Source organism: Plecotus auritus (genome assembly GCF_963455305.1).
Source record: "Plecotus auritus genome assembly, chromosome: 7".
NCBI classification, from domain to species: Eukaryota; Metazoa; Chordata; class Mammalia; order Chiroptera; family Vespertilionidae; genus Plecotus; species Plecotus auritus.
The window spans coordinates 103,283,811-103,309,530 of record NC_137774.1 but is presented as its reverse complement, the minus strand read 5'-3'; the positions used below and the strand labels follow the sequence as shown (position 1 = coordinate 103,309,530).

Here is a 25,720-nt window from a genome sequence, read left to right as displayed (position 1 = left end):
ACAGAGAGGCTCCAAGAGTGTTTCCATCCTAAAAACATGGGCCCCTCTCTTTACCCTCACACCTCCTATACCATCCTCTTTGCCTCCCCCCAAATACCTCAGCCAGGAGCTTGAATGGACAAGCTAATATCTATAGCTTCATAATTAGAAAAGAAAGGGTCTTGTCAATTTCAAGGATTGGCACCTCTAAGACAGAATGATCTGCCTATACATATGCTCCAATAAAAGACTTCCCCTTCTCAACTAATTTCCATCCCCCCACCCCCTGCCCCACATGGCAGCTTTGATAACTCATCAGCTGGCTTAGTCCTTTGTTGGGAACACCTTGGCCTGTAAATTTCAGGCACTCACAGCTTTTAAACAGTCTCTCAGAGTCCTCAATTAGATTGCCAATTACATTTTTTAAAAAAGAAAATATTCTGGACACAAAACCAAATCACTAGTAGTTTCTTCTTTTCATTGTTTCACCATTTCCCCAACCAGGTCCCAAATTTTAATAAAAACAATCCTACTCATCTCCCTTCCTACCCATCCCTCCCACCCCCAAATAATACAGCAGTAATAGCCAAAAACTACGTACATGCTACCCTGTAAAAATGCAGTTAGCACTATTGGGAAGAAGGCTGTGGGTTGTGGAGATGCTCTTTGAAGATCTACAGTATCTTTTTGCTCTCACTCTTACCCATTCTGCAAGTTTTGTCTTTCATAGAAGGCTCTTCACTTTTCTCAGCAAAGTGCAGATGAATTGCCTTGAAACACTTATCCTCCTTCCTCTCCACATGGATGAGTGTGCAAATTATACAGCATGGAACGGCTTTAAAGCACTTGGGCTGCTGTAGGGTACAGAAACTATACTGGCTCTTCAAAGGACATCTTCTCAAGCCACTTCTATGGTATCAAGATAAGTAGAGCCCTGACTGGTTTGGCTCAGTGGATAGAACGTTGGCCTGCAGACTGAAGGGTCTCGGGTTCGATTCTGGTCAAGGGCATGTACCTTGGTTGTGGGCACATCCTCAGTAGGAGGTGTGCAGGAGGCAGCTGATCAATGTTTCTCTCTCATCGATGTTTCTAACTCTCTATCCCTCTCCCTTCCTCTCTGTAAAAAATAAATAAAATATATTTTTAAAAAAAGACAAGTAGAACTCCTTCCCCTCCCCACTTGAAACCCACAGTCCCATGTGACAGGGGCTGGTACTCAAGAGAGTTAATTCTTTTCATCTTTTTTGTCATCATCCTCTCAGGGATAGGAATGCCAGGCCAGCCTTTCCTCATAGAAGGATATGACAACCTGGGGGCACTTGACATTGGCTTCCTTGGCTGGGACCAGGTCAGCTTCATCAGTTTTTCCATTTCATCAGGAACATGAGCTCTCCACTGGAGTCTGTAGCTCCAATGATCCGTTCCAGCTCCCAACCCCAGGTAAAGCCTCGAGGCTTTTCTGGCTCTTCTTTCTTCTTTGGTTTGCTCTCTCCTCCCTTATCTTCAGAATCAGAGCCAGCTTTGCGCTTGCCTCCTTCTGATTTATCTGTCTCATGTGCTGTTTTCTGTGACTGTAAAAACTCAGCAATGAGGTCGAGGCAATCCAAGTTCTTTTCTGGCTCCCACGCGTTGTCCTCATCTGAGAACCCCTTCCACTTGGGGAGGTACTCCACTTTGCCCTTTACCACTCGACGGTCGAGAACTTTTTCCACCACATATTCCTCTTCCTCCTCTTCTAGCACCTCCTCCACTTTCTTCTTGTTTTGTTTTTTCCCCATAGTGCCCTCCAGTTTTCTGGTATAAAGCGTGACGCTGCAGACACTGAAGAACTGCACAAATTAATAAGCGTAACGCAAATAAACCTATTTTGTTGTTGTTCTCCAAAAGCGAAATATTTCCTGTTGCGCACACCAAACAAGTCAGTCCAAGACTAATCCCCCCTTTTGTTTTCTAATTACTTTTTTTAAACATAAGAACAGGATTATTGGGTTAAAGAGGAAACATTACAACACAAAATCAAAACAGATACCGGACAAGGGTATCTGGGCACTTGCACCTGGTGGGGCTTGGAGAAAGGGCCTAGTGCACAGGTCACTAGGGCATCTACTTTGTGGAAATTGGGCTCTGCTGCATTGCCTGGCTGCTTCAGCTTTCTCTGCAGGAATTAGGGGTGTGGAGGCCAAAGTCTACCAAGCTGTCACACAGGCTTACCCCTGAAACTAGGATTCCCACATGGCCGTGCCCCAGGCTCACCTTTGCATCTTGATTCAAGCCTGGATTCATAATGCCGTGGCCTGGACCTCCGGGCCTTCCTCGTGGCCAGTATGCAAAGAAGGTTGTCACTGGTCTGAACCAAGGGTAGACTCGTCTTTTCACAGAGCAGCCTGTGCAGTGGCAGCAGAGCTGGTGCCAGCATGGGACTGAGAGGAGGGCTCCATCTCCAGGCAACCCACCCCATTGGTTGGAGGAGGCACTGGGACAGGGCGAGGTCTTGGCCCAAAGCTTTAGGAGTCACCTCTTTCATATCATAAGGGCTTTCTTCTCTTTGGGCCCAGTGCCCTCAGAATTAGCCTCCTGGGGTTTCCATGAGCACTGGAATTCAGGGGTCAAATGTCAGAAGGCAGATGTGCACAAATGGTTAAGAGAGCAAGTTGCTGCTTTAGGACCAGCTTTCAGCCAAAGGACTGCTCTTTGGAGAGTTAGTCTTCAGTTACAGAGAGACTTCTCTTGCTGTGCCTGAACACTGAAATCAAACTCTCAGAGCCCCGCTGGTGTGGCTCAGTGGTTGAGCATCGACCTATGAACCAGGAGGTCATGCTTTGATTCCCAGTCAGGGGTCATGCAGGCACCAATCCGTGATTCTCTCTCATCATTGATATTTCTATCTCTCCCTCTCCCTTCCTTTCTGAAATCAATAAAATTATATTAAAACAACAACAACAAAATCTCTGAGCTCTAAAAACCACAGGTGTCTGCTAGGCATCTACAGCCATAGCTTCCCTTCCCTTCCCAAATGCAGTTTGTCCCAAGCCGCAGGCATGCTCCCTCTAAAAGCTGCTCTTCTCCCACTATTCCTTTTCTGATGACTGCCACCATAACCTAGATTCTCAAGCCAGAAATATGGGGGTTGTTTCAGTTGTTCCTCCCTCACATCCACATCCAATTAATCACAAAGACTTCACTCCATTTCCAAAAATATCTTAACATTTTCCCTCTTCAACATTTCCTCTGACTTACTTCTGACCTCCATAATTTTTCCGAGAAGGTTTCTTCTATCAGTTCTCCTTGTCAACCTCCAATCAATCCTCAGTAATAGCACAAAGTGATGTTTCCATGATATAAATGTGTTCTCCGGAGTAATGCTGCTTTAAGTCATTCTTAGCACTAAATTAAAACATCTAAATGTGATCTGACAGATTCTGCTTACTTCTGTGGCCTTACCCTCTCCCTTTCCCCCCAATCTAGCTAGTATTTTCATTGCCTGTAATGTCCTCTGTTTTGTTTTTTTTTTGCATAGTCACTTCTGAAAGTACTTGGTGCTTTGGCAAGTTTTCCCCTTTCTCCCCAACAGGGATAGGGTCCGTTTATTTTGGCACCATTTGCTAACTTGTACATATTTGCCACAAGTCTTACACTGTTATTAAAGGTTTATATTTGACATTGGGTAACTCTGGATTACCTTACTGTTCATCTGTAAATTTGTGCTTAATAAATGTTGACTGAATTGCATCATAGGACTGTTATCAACATACAAAACCAAAAATCATTTAGGGGCACTTGTTAACTTTTTTTTTTTTTTTTTTGGTCCCGAGATTCTATTTTGGGGGATCAGCGTGGGGATCCACGACTATGCATTTTTGACAGTTCCCAGATGAACTTCATGCAGGAGTTTCAGAGATTACATTCTGAGACATCTTTACTCATCGGTAAGGGTGCCATTCCTTCTTAGAGGCTATTTTGAAAGCTACTTAAGCATAGGGGCTGAGTCCTATATCTCTAGGCTAGCTCCTAAATCCAGAAAGCGTTTATTGAGTGTACGACAAAACAACGGGTGAAAGAATAAACTCAAGGTGCCAAGTCAGCTATTTTACCACAACAGTTCCAGCAGCTTCTATTACTAACTGGTGCAACAGAAATGGGCTTTCAACTAAGCCTCTTGAGCTGGCTCTCCCCGCCACCTCCCTGCTGGAGGCACGCTGGACTACATTTCCCAGAGGGCCAAGGATCTCCGCGCAGGCGCACTTGGAAAACTACGGCGTCCGTCTCCTTCCCAAAACTGTCAGGTCACTCGCGCCCGCCTCCTCTTTGCCAGTCTCCTCCCTGTCCTGCAGTCTGAGCTCCAGAGGTTCAGCTAGTGTCTGTGTGTGTCTTGCAGGACTCATGGCCTCGATGCTGAGATTCGACGGGCAGGTGGTTCTGGTCACCGGCGCAGGGGGAGGTGAGCACGCGAAGGCTGGAGGGCACGCATTCCCTGGGGATCGCGGCGTGGGAGCAGCTGCGGTCCGGTCTCAGTATGAGGGCTGCGGGCGGCGGTGTGGGGTCGGGGAAGAAGCGGCGTGGGGAGCGGCGTGGGAGCGAGGGGCTGGACGCGGTGGGATAGGGTGTGAGGACGTAGAACTGCTGTTGTCGGGACACCGAGTCTGTTGTGGAGGGAGAGGTGGGGCTGGCGGCTGTGCGTGGGGAGCCACGAACACCTACCCCACACGGTCAGGTGCAGCCCTCTTCCCGGTCCCTCCCTGTTTAGCCTCCCGTGGGCCCGAGTGTTGCGCGGGAGGGGGGCGGGGCTGGGCTGCGGGCTGCAGGACGAGGTGAAAGTCCTAACCGAGCTCCTCTCTGCGCATCAGGGGCGACTCTTCCTGCCTTAGACTCTAGGCCTCACTCAAGTCTTTTAAAGTTGCGGGAAAGCGGCTGGGGGCTGCCGCCACCCCGGGGAGGAGCTGTCAGTTCCTTGCCTCTGAAAAGTCCCTCATTTAGCATTCTTTTCCTCTGTCCGATGGCTTTCGGTTCTGATTTTTATTCTGGAGAGGGCCTTCTTTAACGAGGCATCTGAGAGTCCTCTCGTTAAGTTTGCATACTTATCAAGCCAAGCACTCTGCACTAGTCCCCAGTTAACCTGTGACTTCAGTTACCGTTGACCCAAAAAATTGTTAAGTGGAAAGTTCTAGACATAAACTTCAGGAGTTTTAAATCGTGCACTATTCTGAGTAGCGTGATGAAATCTTGAGCAGTCCCGCACTGTCCAGCTTTGGATGCGAGCACTAATTGTCAACCTCTTATATCTTTTTCCCGAGATATTCTATGCCTGTAAAACTTATATAGGTTTGTATTCATTTTTGGATGTGTACATTTATACTTTATACCTTTGAGTTGGAATTAAACATTTAATTACTACTTAATTGAGAATTAATTATGTGTTTGGTGACTGTGTCATTAAAGTCCAGTGCGGTATATAAGAATCGCTAGATACTTGAAGCAGGAGAGGATTTAACTTAGCTGTTTGTATTTTAGGCAATTCCTCTTGGAATGACTTGTGGAACAATACAGAGCAGGTCCATTAGGAGCCACAACCTGTGAGGCTGCCATTTGAACTGCTGCAGCCTCCTTGGATACCAGGGATGTAGAACATGGAAGCTACCATCCAGATTTAGGGAGCTAGATTAAGCAGTTGCTGCTACATCCACAGTTTCTTAATACCTAGAAAGCTTCAAGAAGTCAGCTTCTTAACCAACAGCAACTACTACAAGTCACAGTAAGGTGGCTTCTACCTCATTTCCACTTTCCAGATTTCATGCAAATGCATTTAATGGTGGAATCCAGTTCCCATCTGGCATCCTAGCAGCTAGGTAGAATGGTAGGATATGATAGGTAGAAAATACAGTTTTAAGCTTTTTAACCTCTGCAAGTGGAAGAGGGTCAAGTACAGGTTGAGAGTACTAATGAAGACGTAATATAATTAATTGCTCACTGGTTATTTTAAAATAGCGATTGAGTTGAGTGGATCAAAACTTACCCTAACATTTGCTCAACTTTTTGATTATTTTGTTTTTCATTAGGACTGGGCCGAGCCTATGCTCTGGCTTTTGCAGAAAGAGGTGCCTCAGTTGTTGGTAAGTTGACATTTTTTTTTTCTTTTTAATCAGTAGCTGGTAGCTAAAGTACGACAGACTTCACAAGCCAGCCATGTTTGTCTTTATATCACTAATGTGTCAAGGTCAAATTTATTACTGATTTTTTCTTCTGCCAACAAAAATCCCCCCCTCCCTCTTGAGGCTGACTTTATAACTTACATTTTAAAGTAAACTACTTTCACAGAATTTGCAACTTAACAGAATTGATAAGGATGGGATGCCATTCATGGTATAAAAGGAATTTATTGCATTTGGTATATTGTGGGCTATCATTTTTTAAAATATATTTTATTGAATTTTTACAGAGAGGAAGGGAGAGGGATAGAGAGTTAGAAACATCGATGAGAGAGAAACATCAATCAGCTGCCTCCTGCACATACTGGGGATGTGCCTGCAACCAAGGTACATGCCCTTGACTGGAATCGAACCTGGGACCCTTCAGTCCGTAGGCCAATGCTCTATCCACTGAGCCAAACTGGTTAGGGCTGGGCTATCATTTTTTGATATAGAAGGCTCATGCAAGATAAATCTCTAAGTGTAAATACATTGCTAAGAGTAAGAAATAAATGCATTTGGAAAACTAGAAGTTTAGAATTAGGGAATCCAAAGTATGTTGTTCTTTTTAAACATATCTTTAATCAAAAATTTTCACCAGGAAGCTCGTGAGCCACAGTTTGCCAACCACTGGTCTAGAAGGACATCCAAGGAACAGCCTAATTGCAGTTATCTGTGGGAGAGGACAGAGGATGTGTAAAAAGGGACTTTTTTTTGAGTTTGCATTTCTTAAAAAAACAAAGTAATAGCCTCTGCTTTGCATACTCACAATTGTAAACCTACTTTTGTTCACCCCTGTATACAATGGAATATTAGTTGGCCATAAAAAGAACAAAATCTTATCGTTTTTCGACAACATTGATGGACCTAGAGGGTATTAATGCTAGGTGAAATCAGACTGAAAATGACAAATACCATATGGTTTCACTTATCTGTGAAATCCAAAGAAAATAAATGAACAAACAAAACATACTCATAGAACAGAGAACAGTTGGCAGAGGGGAAGGGGGTTGAGGGGGTGGGCCAAAAAAAAAAAAGTAAATAACTTCTCCAAAAAATAAATACATTTATAATATAATATTGCCCTTATTATCTTTTTATACATTCTTGGATTACCTAGTACAAAGGCTGTCTTACATATCAATACATATAAAAGTTATTCCAATTTTGTAGAATTGGAAGCATCATTTTACTTTGGAAATAAAAATAGTTTATAGATATGCCATTGGTAATAGATATGACTCATTTGGTGACAAACCCTTGAATTGAATAAATATATGAAAGTGAGTATGTGTAAAGATAGTTATAAAGCACTTTTCAAATATAAAGCATTATAATATTATTCCTCTTGATAATGTAGTGGGGAAGTTGGAAATTGCTAATGACCAATTTCCCGCATTGAGCTACAGCAAAAAGAAGGAGCTACCTATGATAAATTGAAACAGTAAAGTGAAGCCATAAAGTAATATTAATATTCAGATATTATCTCTCTTTCTCAACATTTTAATAAAGTAATTTATGATTTGGAACACATATGACATGTAATTAAAATATTTTATAAAGCACACTTAAAAATCTGTAAGAAGGATAAACACTCCAAAAAATGTGACTTAAACAAGCAAAACAGTAAGAAATATAAATGAAAATTTACAAATATATCACATTTTGGGATATTTTGATGGTTTCAATTGAAAAGACTGTCCTTAACTATCATCATCTTATCATTTTTACTACCTATTTTAAAGCTATTTGTTTGAGTGAGGTGGCTGATTTATCATTTCCTCTATAGCTTCCCCAAACAAATATGATTTTTTTTTTTTTTTTTAGTGGAAATAATTACCTTCTTTTCAGGATAAAAGAAACTTGCTTACAGTATTAGAGGAGCAGAGTGGCATTGTAGTAGGTCAGAGTTCTGGTCTGGAAGCCTTGGAGCCTGGGGCAAGTTGCCTAACCTTTCATGAACTTTCCTCACCGTGAAAGGAGGAACAACTCTTCATGCTAACCTCCTGAAAAGCTGTGTGGAGATCAAATGCAGCAGTGTACATAATGGTTCTTTGAAAATGCCAAGTAGACACATACCAGTATAAGGTGGTAATGGTATTTAAAAAATCATTACTATTATAATAATTTTAGCCATAAATTTAAGTGGTAACAGTGTCACACAGTATAGATAGATTTCTCTTGTGTACAGTTGCACAAAAAAAATCTTAATATTGTTTCTATCCAAACTCTTCAGCATGTAACCAGCTTTTCCAGTTAGGTTGTAATCCCTGTAATTTAGCTCTGGTGATAGTGGGATGACTGAAAGAGGTCAGTGCTAATTTAATGCTCTCAAGTATAGAGACTTATCTTGAATAAATCTGTTCTGATACTGTTTCACTGCACATTATTGGTCTCAGTGCTTACCTGTGTGGTTGCACTTTGACCAGTTTCCACTTGGGGGTGGTGTTTCATTGCACAATTGAACACTTCTTTATTTAAATATTGCATTTGCCAATTTGCTTTTGAACTTTCCCTTGCTTAGTTAAAAAGGCTCTTAAAAGACTGTTAGCTTCATGTCTTAAAATATTGATATTTTTTGCTGGTTGTTTTCTGTCATTTGCATGGAATGAACAATAGGAATTTAGTCTTAAATCTTACTACTGCTTTTTAAAAAATCTCTTGAGGGATAATGTAAGCCTCTTTTTTATTATTTTGTGTTCGTGGTTTTATTATTTTTTACATGCAGTAAGAATGATAAGTCTATATTGTTAGAACAAATATGTCCGAGTCCACATTTTGAAAAACATATTCCCTTTAAAAAAAGTTCATTAAAAACACATTGATTTAGCTAATTTTAAGTGTGGATAGGCATTTGATTTTTCTCTGTATTATCTTTACCACCCAACCCCACTTGCCACTCTCATTCCAATCTACAAAAAACAAAACAAAACCATTCTTCAGAAGAAAAAATATTTTCTTTCTTTCCAGATGTGGTAATCATTAACTAATATTAAAATACTTTAAAATTTAGTATATGCCATCATGCCATTTATTATTTAACCATTTGTACGCCATAAGTGTCTATAGATGCAAGCAGCAGACCTTTTTAAATTAAATTCAAAATATCGTGGCAGTTAACTGGTTAATATTTTTTATTATATTCCTAAGAAATCTTACAGATCATTTTGCAATGCACATTAATTTTTTGTCCCAAGTATTTTTCTTAAATTCTGTTTTTTTAATATTTGGCATTGATCTGTGTATCTTTTTGTTAGTTTTTGCATGTTATTTCATAAATTTTACCTTAAATTATTGTGTAAATTAACTTTATCTGGCCTTATTATTTAGTTATGTTGGCCTTTACTTACTTTATGCTAAAATTTATTGTGCATTATGGTACTCATAGATTATTAAACGCTTTAAGATGTACCATTCTTATTCATCTCTTGTTCTGTAGATTTCCTTGCAAATAATAAATGCTCAATTAACATTTATATCTATGTAATTGGATATAGACAGATGTTATGTGGTAAGTGTGGTCACTTAAAGATATAAAAACGGAGTCATGGTATAAGTTAGTGACTGAACATAGTATAAATTAGTTCTGTATGTAATTTTGATTTTTTTAATAGTTTTATTTGCTTCATCGTAGATTATGGCATAGTATGTATATGAAAACTTATTAAGTTGCCTCTCCAATAGTTTAATATCATGTTTGTTCTTTATCACCATTCCTGTAAACAAAGGCTTTCTTCACATAGAGAAGATATTTCACAATGTATTTTTAACCTTTCTTTTTAAACTATTGTAAGAACACTTGATGTGAGGTATACCCGCTTAACAAAATTTTAAGTGTACATTAGTTCCCCTTTTTTCATGGTTTTACTTCCCACAGTTTCAGTTACATGCTGTCAAACACTGTCCGAAACTATTAAATGGAAAATCCCAGAAATAAACAAATGTCATCGTGTGTTTAATCTAAAAGTGATCTTTAGTTTTTTTCTATTCTTTCTTTTTTGCTAAAAGTGGGTTAAATCATGTTCTTATTCTTTTTTAAAAAACAAAAGCATTGTACAATTAAAATTTTATGACAAACCTGTTTAAATATTTTTATTGTTTTTTCATGTCTGTATTTACAAACAAAAAGAGAGTCATGTTTTGACTATACATACCTCATAGTATGTTCAGTAAGATGCGGGTGGGAAAGGATGTAATTGGGCAGATGACTAAAGAAATATACTGATAATTTTATACTGATACTTCAATACTTTGAAGGTCTAGAAATGATTGCATGTTTGTTTATTTTTGCTTTGCAGTGAATGATTTAGGAGTGGACATCAAGGGAACTGGTAAAGGCTCCTCAGCTGCTGATAAGGTTGTTGAAGAAATAAGAAGGAAAGGTGGAAAGGCAGTGGCCAACTATGGTATGGTATTTGAGAGAATTAGACTATTTTAAAAATGTTTCCTTCAGCTAATGCTCTTGCACACATTGATAATCATTGAGCAAACATCTCTGCATTCCAGTGTAATTATGAAATTAAATTTTACCTAAGTCAGACAAAGTTATTTGACTACATATTTTCTATCATATGTGAGAATTTTTAACCCTTTTGATGTAGATTATTTCATGTCTATCTTTTATTCTGTTGCTTAGTTAATTTTTTTATTAATGAGCACATGATATAATCAATAAATTGTTGTAGATGTCTATATGAATATGTTCTTATTTTTAAAAGATCTGTTTTAGCTAAAAGGTCTCATGTATTTCTATAGATATTAAATTTTTCTTTTGAAATTGTTTAAAATTTTAAAAACAGTAATATCATGTAAGAAGTGAAATGCCCCTTTCTGTACTCAACCTCTATATTCCATTATACACAAGTAATTTTGCTATATGTAACTTCTTATCTTTATAAATACTTATGTCAAAGTTAGGCATTAAAATGAAGCCACAAGAAAAACAGCAAATACAACCTTTACATTTGATGTATTGAGTCTAATAGTATTTGTAAGGAACCTTCTTGAATAGATTTACTTTAAAAAGCTACCACTTACTAATTTTTCTGCAAATTAAATTGCTTTTATGAGCCAGCGATTAAATTCGATTACCAGTGACTTCATTGGGAAATTTTAGAGGAAAGGAAATAGGATATGATTTATTTTGAGTGTTTAAAGCAGTGGTTCTCAACCTTTCTAATGCCGTGACCCTTTAATACAGTTCCTCATGTTGTGGTGACCCCAACCATAAAATTATTTTCGTTGCTACTTTTCACGACCCACAGGTTGAGAACCTCTAGCAGGGTCGCCTAAGACCATCGGAAAACACAGATATTTACATTACGATTCATAACAGTAGCAAAATTACAGTTATGAAGTAGCAACGAAAATAATTTTATGGTTGGGGATCACCACAACATGAGGAACTGTATTAAAGGGTCGCGGCATTAGAAAGGTTGAGAACCACTGGTTTAAAGGAATAATGGAACAGACATTTTAGTATCTTCTTTCCACATTAAGGGTCTAGAAAACTGTCTTCACCTTTTTTTTTTTTTTTAATTTTGGTGTTTTAAAAACCTATCCTATCTGATAAAGAGGGAATATGCTAATTGACAGTCACTCCATCACAAAGATGGCTGCACCCACAGCTGAGGCCAAGTTCCCATAAGGAGCCTTAATGAGCAATCACCAGGGACCTGAGGCTGTGCCCTCCCCCACCCCCATGGGGCTTGACAGGGGACCTCAGGCCGTGTCCCCCACCTGGCAGGGCTTGACAAGGGACCTCAGGCCTTGCCCTGCACCCGGTGGGGCTTGACAGGGGACCTCAAGGTGCACTTCCCATCCTGGTGCTGGGCTAGGGGACCTCAGGCTGCTCCCGCTGCCCCAGCACCAGGCTGGGGGACCTCAGGTCATGCCCCCCACCCGGCAGGGCTTGACAGGGGACCTCAGGCCGCACCCCCCGCCCCAGCACTGGACCAGGGGACCTGAGGCTGCGCCCCCCTGCCTGGTGAGGCTTGACAGGGGACCTCAAGGTGCACCCCCAGTGCTGGGTTGGGGGAACTCAGGCCGCGCCCCCCACCCAGTGGGGCTTGACGGGAGACCTGAGGCTGCACCCCCGTGCTGGTGGGGCTTGACGGATGACCTGTGTCCCCCTCCCAGTGCTGGGCTGGGAGACCTGAGGCTGCGCCCCTCCCTGCCTGGCGGGGTTTGACGGGGGACCTCAGGCCATGCCTCCCACCCAGCGGGGCTTGACAGGGGACCTCAAGGCACGCCCCCTGCCCCGGTCTGGGCTGGCAGACCTCAGGCCATGACCCCCGTCCTGGCACTGGGCCAAGGGACCTGAGGCTACGTCCCCTGCCCAGTGGGGTTTGACAAGGGTGGGACTGGCCAGGTCTGGAACTAGGCCAATGGGGGGTGGGGAGGGTGGCCGGGTCTGGGTCTTGCGATTTTGAGGTGCGTGTGGGTGGGCGGGGACTTGACTCTCGGTCCCGTGGTGCACCCCAGACTCTAACAGGAGGAAGATTTTCATATACATTTTACTAATTTTCTTTCATCTCTGACACTTCTATTATAGAGAAAGGGCAAATAGCAATATTAAATTACTTCCTCTAATTAATACCCTTTTAATGTACACGAATTTCATGCACTGGGCCACTAGTATTTTATAGAGATAAAAATTCCAAACCCTCCCCCACTCCTGCCCGAGTTTTGATATGCAACTGTGTCAATCAGGGTTCAATCAGAAAAACAGAAGCCCCTCTAGGCTTTCCAGGTGTGAGGGTTTCAATACAGAGAAATAGAGGCTTACATAGCCATTGGAAGGGTTGAGGAAGGGCATGTCAGGGAAACTGTCCATGACCCTCTCAGCCTGCAGCAGGTGGTAGATGTGCTGTTGGTTTTACATCTCCTCACATGATTGCCTGCATTTGCAGGCTTCTACTTTTCCATGCTTTAGATGATGATCTCTTTTTGACATATCTAGCTCAGGACTGTATGTGACCTAGGGAAGGGACAGTATTTCCTGGGTCCTCCCCTGTGATTGCAGAAGATATAGAAAGAGGCAGTGGTGACCCTGAGTTGACAGCTGACCATTTGACAACACAACTTGGGAATATGAGCCCTTTACCTCAGCTGCTTAGCAGAAAACAATGAAACTACTATTTTTGCCAAGCTTTATTTCTTGTGTTTAGTATTACAAAAACAGGTTTATTTTCCATATGTAGTTATATAGTGTTGAACATTCTTTTTCAATTTAAATATGCACCTTCTTTTCTCCCTTCTTTCTCCTCCCTCTCCCCTCTCCCCCTTTCTTTTCCCTCTCTAAAATAAATAAAAATTATAAAAAAAGAATTTAGAAATCATTTTGAGGGATACTATTGAAGTTTTGTACTAATTTCCCTTTCCTCAGATTCAGTGGAAGCAGGAGAGAAGATTGTGAAGACAGCACTGGATACTTTTGGAAGAATAGGTGATGTTTCTTTGCTTTTATGGTACTAACAATGCGTGGGTTTAGCAGTTTTATAGGTTAAGGGCAGTCCTGATGCCTGACTGCATTTGAACAAAATAGTAGAGTTAGCTATCCCTTCCTGCCTCAAATCGTGGTGCTCTTTTCCTTACTAATAAATGTCGTTTGTGGCATTTACTTTTTCCAGAATAGAGCACTTTCATTTGCATTAAAAACCTGTTCAGGCAGATATCCTTTCTTTTCAGCGATTTTCTTACTTGAGTCTGGAAACTTGTCTGCTGCCTGTTGGTCGGCAGAAGCTGCTTCCCATATTATCTTGACGTTTTTAAGCCAAACCTCTTTCTAAAATTTTCAGACCACCCTTTGCCATTAAATTCTTGACCTTTATTTAGGTCCTTCATCATCCTTTTTTTAAGTTGTCATATAATGAGTTCGCTTTTTCTCAAGTCACATTAGTGTCTGTAGCCATGCCTTTCTCATAGCAATCCTGCACCCCATAAAAGCTGCATTTCAATACTAGATAAGAATATATTTTACAAAAAGCACAGAGTTTTCATGACTGCTGGTGTAGCTGCAGTGATGGCTTCATGAATATTTTTATTTGCTTACAATGGTCTTTATACTGGATTCATTTATCTAGAAATGCAGGCACCTCAGTTAGCTCTCAATCTATGATACATGTTAAGTAATTCAACTTTTTTTTTTTAAATTTAAGACAAGGAATACTTTTTTCAAACCCATCAGAGAAATGGACAGGTTGGGACTGTAACAAAGCTTCGTGTTTGAAAGCCTAGGCCAGTTATTGTATATGAGAGTATGCACCGCTACATCCAACAACTGAACAGACCATAACTTTTCAAAGTTTAAAATTCTAGAGAGAAACATTATTGCAAACTAGCCCAATATGTTTACAGTCTGGAAAACATTCATTTTTTTTTTGTAATTTGAACGTATTCCTTCGTTTTTACTGTCAAGCATATTTGTTTTTCTAATCACGTTTGGTTGAGCTCATAAGAGATGTATTCACAGATAGTGACAGAGGGATTGAGACCACAAAGATGGGAAGTCATAGGTGAAAATAGTTACATGATGGTGGTTCACCTTAAAATATATAATTTCTTTTCATAAGAGGAATACAATTATGTGTTAAGACACCAGTTTCTTTTTAAAAAAAATTCTTTATTGTTTAAAGTATTGGTTTTCTTTCTGAGCTTTTGATTTTTGAGTGGCAAGGAAAAAATCTTTTAAGCTTTTAACAAAGTTAATTTTGAGGTTAAATGAGGAATGGCATGTGGTCACCCCTGAATCCTAAGAACCTAGGAGTTGTGCAATAGCAAATTATATACTGTAAATAAGATGATAGAATTTTAGCAGAATGTAGAGGTGGAAAAATTTAGATATGTAAGTTTGAGAGCAAAGCCCTGATATAATGTGATACTTGCTGTGGTTTTGTGAATAGATTTTTTTTTTTTTTTTTGCTTTAGGTATAAAATTTTGTTCTGATAGCACTCTTTACCAATTAATATGCTTGCTTATATAATTGTGACCTGTATCTTTTTATATTGCAGATATTGTGGTTAACAATGCTGGGTGAGTATTTCTTTTTTTCATTTTTAGTAATGTACATACAAAGGTTTTTTATTTTTAACTATATACTCCCTCCCCCCTCTAACCAATATAATATAAATTTTTTAGAATTCTGAGGGACCGTTCCTTTAGTAGAATAAGTGATGAAGACTGGGGTAAGTTGTTTTTAATATATGTCACTGGAATATACCTGTCCATTTAATCTTTTAATATTTGATAAATTTCTATATTTAAGAAAAAACTTGCTTTTATCTACTTCTGCTAATGTAAGTAATGCATAAGCTTTATAGCTGAAAATGATGAACACTTGGAAATAACTGATTTTTTTAAACATTTGAGAAATTTAAAAAAATTTAAATCAGTTGTCAAGTTATTCAAAAGGATTTTGTGCCTTTCGATTTGTTTGTCCCTTGAGAGGTTGTCAGCATTTCCTAGCAGTATTAACTCTTTCTAACAGCCTGCAGCATGCTTCTCTGGCTGTGTGATTCTTATTTCAAGAGCAAGAGCAGAATATGGAAGGGAGCCTGGGGCACTAAAAATGATGGAAATCTTAGTAATGGTGGGAAAACCTAGATGTAATTTTGAAGCTTCTAATAAGTAGGAAAATTTTCCATTAGGAATGCCACATTGGAAAGATTGAGTTTAGATAATGAACAGATCACAGTTATGAAAAAATGTTTTTTCTGTTCGCTCTTCTTTGCCCTTGCTTTCATTGGCTATCAGAACTAAAGCAATGGTGGCTGAGACAGTGGCAGGCATGATAACCGAGGTGAATTCTCTTATTGTTTATAGTGTGTGCTCCTGAGGAATATGGCCACAAGTTCTGTTGGAAGAAGCAAAATATCTTTGTGACTTAGACTTAAAAAGGGCTTTTGGTTTCCTCGTCCCTTGTAGCAATTGGACTAAAAAAGAAGCTAAGATAAGATCTGTTGGCAAAGGGGGTTTATGTTGGCACTTTCTTTTCAGCTCTAGTTGGACTGGGATGTTTCCTCCTCTGGTTTCATCCTCAGCTCACCACTCCTAACTAGAACCTCCCTACCCCCTTTAAGTTTCTTTTTTCACTCTTACATTATTCTTCTAACATATACATGAAAACATTTGATGAGACCCCAGATTGAAACAAAAATAAATAAGAATGGTTAAAAACTTAATAATTAAAATATCAAATTAAATCTAAATTGAGTTAAAAATTAAATCTACAGGTTTTTGTCTATCTGAATCATTTGTCTATTCATTAGATTAGCATTCTTTCTCACTTCCTCCACCCTTCCCCTTCTCTCATTTTCTACCCCCCAAACTCCCAATTCTTTCTAACTCATTTATAAACCCTGAGAAAAATAGGGATATACTGAGCATTTAGTAAACATTTCTTGATGATGAACTGTGTGGTTTGTGATTATGCTTTAACTAATGTTTGTGTCGAGTACCAACTATATATGTAAAATTAGTGATTTTTTTAATGTAAAGTAGGCATAAATTAAAGAGGCATTGTACCATACTTACCTGTCATGGGAAATACCGTGATCACAAAGGTGTTTTTCCCAGGGGGAGGCTTATCCATTGTACTCTGGATTTGCTGACCCCTGCGATTTCCCCAAATGTAGGAAATTCGACTGCATAATTTGTGGTAGTGGAGGACTGTGTCCTCGCTTACCCCTGGGAAAAAAAAAAAAGATGTTATTGTGTTTATATATGTACAGGGTTTCAATAATTTTATCATAAATGACAGGCAAAACAGGTATGATTGTTTTTTTCTAATTGGAACAAAGGCAAAAATATTTACTCAGTTGATTTTGAAAGCTAGGTTTTTAATGAACATCTGTTTATAAGTAAATAATTGCTTATGTTGATTCTGAGACATGTCTATTGGAATTTTTGACAAAATATATAATAAAAATAATTTATTGTTTTAGATATAATCCAAAAAGTTCATTTGCGGGGCTCATTCCTAGTGACCCGGGCAGCATGGGATCACATGAAGAAACAGAAATTTGGAAGGTAGAGTTGCATATGGCTTTCCAGGGCGATTAGAAATGTGTGTGGGTTCTTGTGTATAGGGAATGATAATTGCTTTGATATTGAGGAAAACATCATCATATATGTGTGGGCTTTTTAGGTGTAATTTTGGCACATACCCTCTCATTAAATTGGTCATCTAGTTATAGATTAGCTGAGCTGGACAGCTTTATGTATTTTTTCACCCCCTACTTTTCATTATTAATGATTTTTCTCCTGTGCTGATATTTTAGCTGTGTAAACATGGAGGACTTAGCTGTACTTTATTCCCTAACCAAAATGTCATTTTGTGTATCCAGTGACTAATTCAGGAGAGATGAGTAGCTGTTCCTGTTAGTTGGTACTTGTGAGACATGAGATAGTCTTTATAAACTGTTTAGGAACTGTATAGAACGCTCATAGTTGCATCTCTATGAGTACTCAAAACATGGTAGAGCTAGTAAATATGTCAGATTGGGTGAGATGATGAGATGGCATTGTTTTAATATGAGGCATTTAATGTTATCCAGAAAGGGAGAGGGTCAAAGTGGTGAGGACTGAAGAATTAGAACTGCTTTATCTAATATTTCTTACTAAAATTTTAACGTATGTATTGCCAGTTTATTTTATATTTATAAATATTTATTGTTGTTTTCAAAAGATAATGAATGAACATTCTTATACTTGAATTTATTTGGTTCTAAACAGGGATCCTTTTTAATACAGTTAAATCTTATAGTTGAAGTTTGAGAGATTACTTGTTTATTATTATTATCATTTATTTTTAATTTTTATTTATTGATTTTAGAGAGTGAGAGGGAAGGAAGGAAGAAGAGAGAGAGAGAGAGAGAGAGAGAGAGAGAGAGAGAGAGAGAGAGAGAGAGGAGAGAGGAAGAGAGAGAGAGAGAGAAACATTGTTTTGCTGTTGACTTATTTATGCATTCATTGGTTGTTATATGTGCCCTGACTGGGGCAACCTTAGCATATTAGGATGGTGCTCTAACCAACTGAGCTACCTGGTTAGGGCTGAGATTAATTTTATTATTAATATTATTTTAGATATATGAATCATGACTGTAAGAATATAATGGCAATATACAGAGTTGTTTTTGACAGATGTAATAGTACTGAAAAGAACAAAAGACATACAGTTGCAGCATTATCAAATCATAGCAAAGATGATATTGGGGGACTGATTTTCCTTTTAGGATAATTATGACTTCATCGGCTTCAGGAATATATGGCAACTTTGGCCAGGCAAATTATAGTGCTGCAAAGCTGGGTCTTCTGGGCCTTGCAAATACTCTTGCAATTGAAGGCCAGAAAAACAACATTCATTGTAATACTATTGCTCCTGTTGCTGGATCACGGATGACCAAGGCTATCATGCCTGAAGGTAAGTAGCTTCGATTTTTCAGTATTGTTACCCACAAATCTGTGTGAAGTGAGCTTTGCAAAAGTATTTAATTTTCTGAATAGTTAAAAAATTATTTTCCCACAGTTTAAAATAGCATTATGTATAATGTGTGTTCATTATAAAAATTTTAGAAAAGCACAAGGGAAAGATTAAAAAATGAGCCATAATTCTACCACACTGAGATACACTTTCATTCTTTTTTCTCTGCATAGGTACATATACATAAATACATTTTTTATAGAATGCGGTAATAGCATTCTTACTGTTTTATAATAATAATTTTAAAAAATAATTAATAGACTATTGAACCATTGGTTGTTTAGTAGCATGTTGTTTAGTCTCCATGTGTTTGTATTTTTTCTAGTTTTTTCTTGTAATTGAGTTCAAGTTTCATGCTGTTGTCAGAAAAGGCACTTGATATGATTTCAGTATTCTTTAATTTATTAAGACTTGTTTTGTGGCCAAATGTGATGTATCCTGGAAAATGTTCCATTTGCATTTGAAAAGACTGTATTCTGAAGTATTTGGATAAAAGTTCTGTAATATCTATTAAGGCCATCTGATATGTCGTTTAAGGACAGTGCTTCCTTATTGGTTTAGTGGTGATGAACTTCTGTAGTTTTAGCTTCTCTGGGAAACTCTCCTCCAATTCTGATTGATAACCTTGCCCCGTAGCATATTCTGGCATGTAAGTTTTTCCTTGTCATCATTTTAAATATATCCCTTCTGGCCTGCAGAGTTTCTACTGAAAAGTCATCTGATAGTCTTATGGGGTTTCCCCTGAATGTGACAAGTCAGTTTTCTCTTGCTACCTCTAAAATTCTCTCCTCTCTCTCTCTCTCTCTCTCTCTTTTAACTTTTACCATCTTTATTATAAATGTCTTGGAATAGATTTCTTTAGGTTCATGTTGTTTAGGACTCTCTGTGCTTCCTGAACCTGGATGTCTGTTTTCTTCTCCAGATTAGGGAAGTTTTCAACAACTCTTTCTTCAAATGAGTTTTCTACCCCTTTTTTTCTCTTGCCCACTTCTGGAATCCCTATAATGTGAGTGTTAGTATGCTTGATGTTGTTCTAGAGGTCCCTTAAACTATCTTTATTAATTTTTTTTCTTCTTTTTGCTGCCCTGATGGAATGATTTCCACTGTTAATGTCTTTCAGATTGCTGATCTGTTCTTTGTATCAACCAATCTGCTGTTAATTCCCTCTAGTTTATTTTTTATTTCAGTTACATTCTTCAGCTCTGAATGCTTTTTTCTTGTGTGTTTTTTTTTTTTTTCCTTTGTTGAAGTTCTCCCTGTGTTCTTTCATTCTTCTCCTGAGTACAGTGAGTATCTTTATGACTATTACTTTGAACTTTTTATCAGGTAAATTACTTGTGTTTGTTTAATTAGTGTTTCAGTTTTATTTTGTTCTTTTGTTTAGAGTGTATTTCTATATCTCCCCATTTTGTTTCACTTTCTGTATTTGTTTCTATGAATTAGGCAACACAGCTACTTCTTCCAGTCTTGAAGGAGCAGTCTTGCATAGGAGTGTATTGATTGTGTGTGCCAGGTGGTTTTGGCAGGCTGGCTAGAACTGGAACGGGCATAGTTCTGGGGAGTCCCAGGACACGCTCTGTCAAGGCCATTTTGGTGGAATGGCTGGAACTGGAGCAGGTGTGGGTTGGGGTGTCCTAGGGCACTGTGGTGCTGGGGCTGCCTTGGTGAGATTTCTGGAGCTGCAGTTGGTGTGGGCCTGGAGGTCCTGGGGGGCACTGTGTTTTGGTTGTCTTAGCAGAATGGCTGGAGCTGGGGTGTGTACTTCTGGTGCTATCTGGTGGGACAGCTAGATATGGAGGAGGCATGGGCTGGGGGTGACCTAGGGTATGACTCACCAATTCTACCCTGGCAGAGCAGTTGGACTGCATGCAGGTTGGGGGGGTCCCAGGACACTCTTCACTGGAGCCACCTTTGGGGGATGGTTGGTGCTGGTGGAGCCAGAGACTCAGGGAAATGGAATGGCCGTGGCAGGCCAGCTAGAGCACCTGCACTGTGCTCCAACCCCTGCTATTAAGGTGGAGGGGGTAACATAAAAATGATGCTCTTTGCTACCTCTGATCCTGGAGAGAGTTCCAGCAGTTCTCTACCCATGTGGCAGGCACTCTAGGGTTTGTAAATGGATTTCCTCACATATAGGCTAGGTGCCCTTTAGACTCCTGTTTTCTCACTGTGCCCCAGGGCAGGTGGTCTGCATGCAGGCCCCTCAGTAATATTCCTAATGCATGCCACTGTGTTGGGGATGGGTCCCCTCATACCGTATCTCCATATCGCCCACCCTTCTCTGTCTGGTCCCTATGTCATTTGTTGTGCAGAAGCTGCTAAGTCAGTCCCAAGTTTCTCTTCAGGAGAAATTTCTCTGTATGTAGGGTATATTCGGTGTGTTAGTGGGAGGAAGTGAGTTTAGGATCTTTCTATGTCATTATCTTGCAACCCTATTTTGGTTTTTATTACCTTTTTTAATAGCTTAGAAAAAGCTGAAAATTAATTTTGCACAGATATTTCTTCCCTTCCTCTGAAATATCCACTTACAGGCTATTATAAGAATTATTTGTTAAAAAACAGGATGTTATGAGTAATATGTGGAGACATTTGCAGTTTCTTTTTTCTATTTAAAATATATTTGATAAATGGAAAGTAATGTATGTAACTTGCATGTTTCCTACGTGAAATAAAATATAATCCTAGAATGAATAGCCATGAACCAACTTCCCAAGTTATATTAGTTATTTACTGTTCTGTGATAAATTATTCCAAACTTTAGTGGACTAAAACAACAAACATTTATTATCTCACACAGTTTCTGGGATCAGGAGTTTTCAGTGGCTTGGCTGGGAAGTTTTGGGGCTTAATGAAGATGTTTTCTGTAATGAGATTTAATGAAGATATTTTCTGGGACTCTGGTCATTTGAAATCTTGTCTGGGTCAGAGGATCCACTTCCAAGCTCATACATGCACATGACAGTTAGCAGGAGGCCTCCATTCCCTTCTAGCTGTGTGTGGAGACCTCAGTTCCTCATAATGTGGTTTTATCCATAGGACTACTCTTGGTAGAGCAGCTGACTTCCCCCAGAGCTAATAATTTGAAAAAGAGAAACAGGCAGCAGACGGAAGTTGCAGTATCTTTTCATTTCTGAAGTGTTCTATTCTAGTGGTCACAGAGAGCAATCCTGGTACATTGTGGGAAGGGACTACAAAAAGGGGTGAATAAGAGGAGATGGGCAATCACTGGGGCCATTCTGAAGACTAGCTGTCATGCAACCTCCAAATCGGGGCATTACCAATAACTTAAATCTATCTTTGTTATTCTTTCATCCCAACCCTCTTGCTTCCCCAAGATGTAATCACTGAAAGAAAATGATTGGCTTTCATTTCTGTACCATTTTTCCTTAAAAAATACTAAACCATTTAAATATGAATTAAATTTAAAAAATAATAAGTACGTGGCTAAAACTCTTCATTTGATTTGCTTGTTTTGATATTTATAAAATTGTAATATACTGTATTTTGGGGCGGTTGCTCTGGTTTTTTGCACAATGTTTTATTTCTAAGATTAATTGATATTATTTATAGCTGTAGTTCACTCATTTTTATAATAGTTCTGTAATAGTCCATTATGTGAACTTATCTAATTCTTATTAGTAGACATCTGGGTTTGTTTCCAGTTTCCATTCTTGTTCATGTATCCAGAGTTACACAGCAAGGATATTTCTAGGTTGTGTACTTAGAAATAAAATGGCTGAATTATGGAATATAATGCTAAACTTTACATAATGCTAAGTAATTTTCAAACGGGTTAAGCCAATGTAACATTCATCAGTGGTTACAGAGTTCTCACTGACCTATGGTTGGGTTGGGGTTTTCCAGGATCACCCCAGGCTCCATAATTCTCTAGAAGAATTCACTGAACTCAGCAAAGCTGTTGTGCTCATGGTTATGGTTTTTTATAGTGAAATATACAAGTTAAGATCAACTAGGGGGAAAGGCATACAGGGTGAAATTTATGAGAAACCAGGATGGATGCTGTAAAATGTTGCCAGCCAGGGAAGTTGTCCTGAGCCTTGGTGTCTAGGTTTTTTATTGGAAGTCAGTCATGTAAGCAAGCAGCTCCTGTGTGATTTACCTCAGCCACTCAGACTCCATCTCCTCAGAGCAAAAAGACTTCTCCGTAAGTCACATCCTTAGCATAAACCCGTGGCTGACAAACTGCGACTCGCGAGCCACATGCGGCTCTTTGGCCCCTTGAGTGTGGCTCTTCCACAAAATACCATGGCCTGGGCGAGTCTATTTTGAAGAAGCGGCATTAGAAGAAGTTTAAGTTTAAAAAATTTTGCTCTCAAAAGAAATTTCAATCGTTGTACTGTTGATATTTGGCTCTGTTGACTAATGAGTTTGCCGACCACTGGCATAAACCATCTGACCAAACTGGTTCAGCATGCCCCAGGGACTCAGGCATACAGAAACACTCCTACTAGGCCCCATATTCCAAAGGCTCAGAGCTCACCCCTCAGGAGCTGGCCAAGCTCCAGTCCTGAAGACAGACCTTTCTTAGGATTGTGCAAAGTTTAAGCAACCCTGGCCTGCTGAGTTAACCCTTTTCTATGCCTGGTCCTTCCCAAAACTTGGCATTGTTTGTATGTGTCAATCCAGTGAGTATAAAATTGTATTTTATTGTGATATTCTTAGGAATTTCACTTACCTCCTTCATCCTGTTTTTTGTTCATAAAATTGGGCTTAAGATGCTAGCTAATGTTGGAGTTTGGAATGTATTTTGAGTACTGGAAAGCAAGAATATTTACTTACATTATTAGTGACAATATGTGAAATAAAATGCAAGTCAGAAGTATTCTTCCTAGGTGACATGTTCTTTTCTCCTTTTTTATCACCTAAGATAATAGATGGTGAGTTGGATTTCATTGATGTATTAATTGTTGCATTCAGTACTATAGTTAGTCAACTCAAACATCTGTATAGGTTAAGAATTTGTTTTGTCATGTCATTTAAGATAGTTGGATTCTCCCTTTGTTTTTTTCCTCGTGCTTATAACAGAGAGTGGACCATTGGATTTTTTGTGTACTTGAGAACTTTTAGAGGCTATGAAATGAAAAGTTTCTGGAGCTGCTCTTTAATTTATAGGGACTGTAAATGTCATCTTTGTTACTTTATCATATTAATATAAAATTATATTTCATAATTTCACAATTAAAATATGCAGTTATTCTTTTTTTAAAATTTCTTTATTGATTAAGTTATTACATACATGTCCTCATCCCCCCACTAGCCCCTCCCATCCCCCCTAACTCATGCCCTCACTCCCCTGTTGTCTGTGTCCATTGGTTAGCCAGGGGTCCTCAGACTTTTTAAACAGGGGGCCAGTTCACTCTCCCTCAGACCGTTGGAGGGCCGGACTATAGTTAAAAAAAAAACAACTATGAACAAATTCCTATGCGCACTGTGGGCCCGGGACGAGTTGGCTGCTAAGCAGGACAGGCAGTGGCACCCGGCGGGCCGGATAAATGTCCTCGGCGGGCCGCATGTGGCCCGCGGGCCGTAGTTTGAGGACCCCTGGTAGGCCTATATGCATGCATACAAGTCCTTTGGTTGATCTCTCCCCCTAACCCCCACCCTCCGCTACCTTCCCTCTGAGGTTTGACGGTCTGATTGATGTTTCTCTATCTCTGGATCTGTTTTTGTTCATCAGTTTGTGTTGCTTATTCTTTAAAGACTATAAAGTATATTAACAAATTGTATCTCATTTGAGCCTTGGAACAACTTGATGCAATAGGCGGCAGTAAAATCCAGGTCTTCGTACTCCTTGTGTGGTACCTTTCTGCTTGGTTACGTTGCTCACAGAAAGGATGCAATGGGAAAATATTTCTTACACTTTGTTACTCATCAGTAATGGTTGCAAGGTTCATTTCACATCATCATCTTATGCAGTTGCAAGGTTCATTTCACATCATTATCTTACACGGTTGCAAGGTTCATCTCACATCATTATCTCACTGACATTACAATTGTCAAGGCAGGCTTTTTTTTTTTTTTTTTTAAGTTTTCTAGCTTCTGGTTAAATGGCTGGGAGAGCAAAATAGTTTTGGGAACGAATGGTAGCTAAGTTCCTTATGTCATACATAGCTCTGCTCACCAGTGTTTGCCTAGGCAGCTCTGACTGACTTTTCCTGAATAGTGTGTTATCCATCTTGGAAAAGGTATGTCTGATGTATTTAATATTCAAAGCTTGAGAGAACTTTAAGAATATCTCTATTGGGATGGAAAAAGTTCTTTGAAAAGCCTTGAGTGTTAGTCTAATTATGTACATCTAAATTTGTTCTCATTATTTGAAATGTCTCTGAATTGCCTATCATTTTAAAAGTAAGAAATTTTCAGAAAGTGAAATGATTGCTTAAATGTGTACATATTCTTGTTTATAAACTTTTTTGGGGGGTATTTATTTCAGATACTGTGGAAGCACTGAAGCCAGATTATGTGGCACCCCTGGTCCTTTGGCTGTGCCATGAGAGTTGTGAGGAAAATGGTGGCTTGTTTGAGGTATTCTGTACCTTCCTGCTTTCTTTCAAAGCAATATTGTATAATTAGATATAAAAAATGATTTAAAAATTAGTATTATCCAGTTGCTCACATTTTTAAAACTCGGCATCAGTTGATTTTTAAAAAATATTATGGTTATTTTATAATTAAAGAACTTTTTGAGAAAGTAACTGCAACTTCATAAATTCTCTTTTTACTTTGTTCTTCATTTCTGATATTCTTACCAAATGAAAATGGGCTGGCTTGGGGTGTATAGTCAAATATAGAAAGTCTCATTGAGTTTGAGAAGTTCAGTGGTAAAGTGGAAGAATGAGCTTAGGGCTTAGAGTCAGCCAGGTCACATTTTTAGTTCTTATGTTGGCAGTTGCTACCTTGTTGGAATTTTGTACAAATTTACCTCCCTGAAGTTTAGTTTTTTTGTGGCAACCATAAGTCATACTTTTAAACTCTTAGTATAGAACCTAGTACATAGTACATAACAGTCACCCCTCAATCCTATCTAATAAAAGAGTAATATGCAAATTAGCCATC

General features: G+C 39.0%; 1 protein-coding gene and 1 pseudogene across 2 annotated transcripts in view; one reads left to right on the top strand and one right to left on the bottom strand.

Moving 5' to 3' along the window:
• Positions 1 to 1,237: 1,237 nt before the first annotated feature.
• LOC308253905 (chromobox protein homolog 1-like) lies at positions 1,238 to 1,757 on the bottom strand (annotated as a pseudogene). Its single transcript has one exon. The product of its transcript is annotated as a chromobox protein homolog 1-like (transcript).
• Positions 1,758 to 4,248: 2,491 nt separating this feature from the next.
• Positions 4,249 to 25,720, top strand: part of HSD17B4 (hydroxysteroid 17-beta dehydrogenase 4) — a 75,256-nt gene continuing 53,784 nt past the window's right edge. The window contains exons 1-9 of the mRNA XM_080679901.1: positions 4,249 to 4,417; positions 6,033 to 6,086; positions 10,460 to 10,567; positions 13,549 to 13,608; positions 15,174 to 15,195; positions 15,301 to 15,347; positions 17,106 to 17,190; positions 18,396 to 18,583; positions 25,098 to 25,189. Of these exons, the coding sequence (XP_080536027.1) occupies positions 4,360 to 4,417; positions 6,033 to 6,086; positions 10,460 to 10,567; positions 13,549 to 13,608; positions 15,174 to 15,195; positions 15,301 to 15,347; positions 17,106 to 17,190; positions 18,396 to 18,583; positions 25,098 to 25,189 (714 nt within the window). The 5' untranslated portion in view covers positions 4,249 to 4,359. The remainder of the gene's footprint in view (positions 4,418 to 6,032; positions 6,087 to 10,459; positions 10,568 to 13,548; positions 13,609 to 15,173; positions 15,196 to 15,300; positions 15,348 to 17,105; positions 17,191 to 18,395; positions 18,584 to 25,097; positions 25,190 to 25,720) is intronic.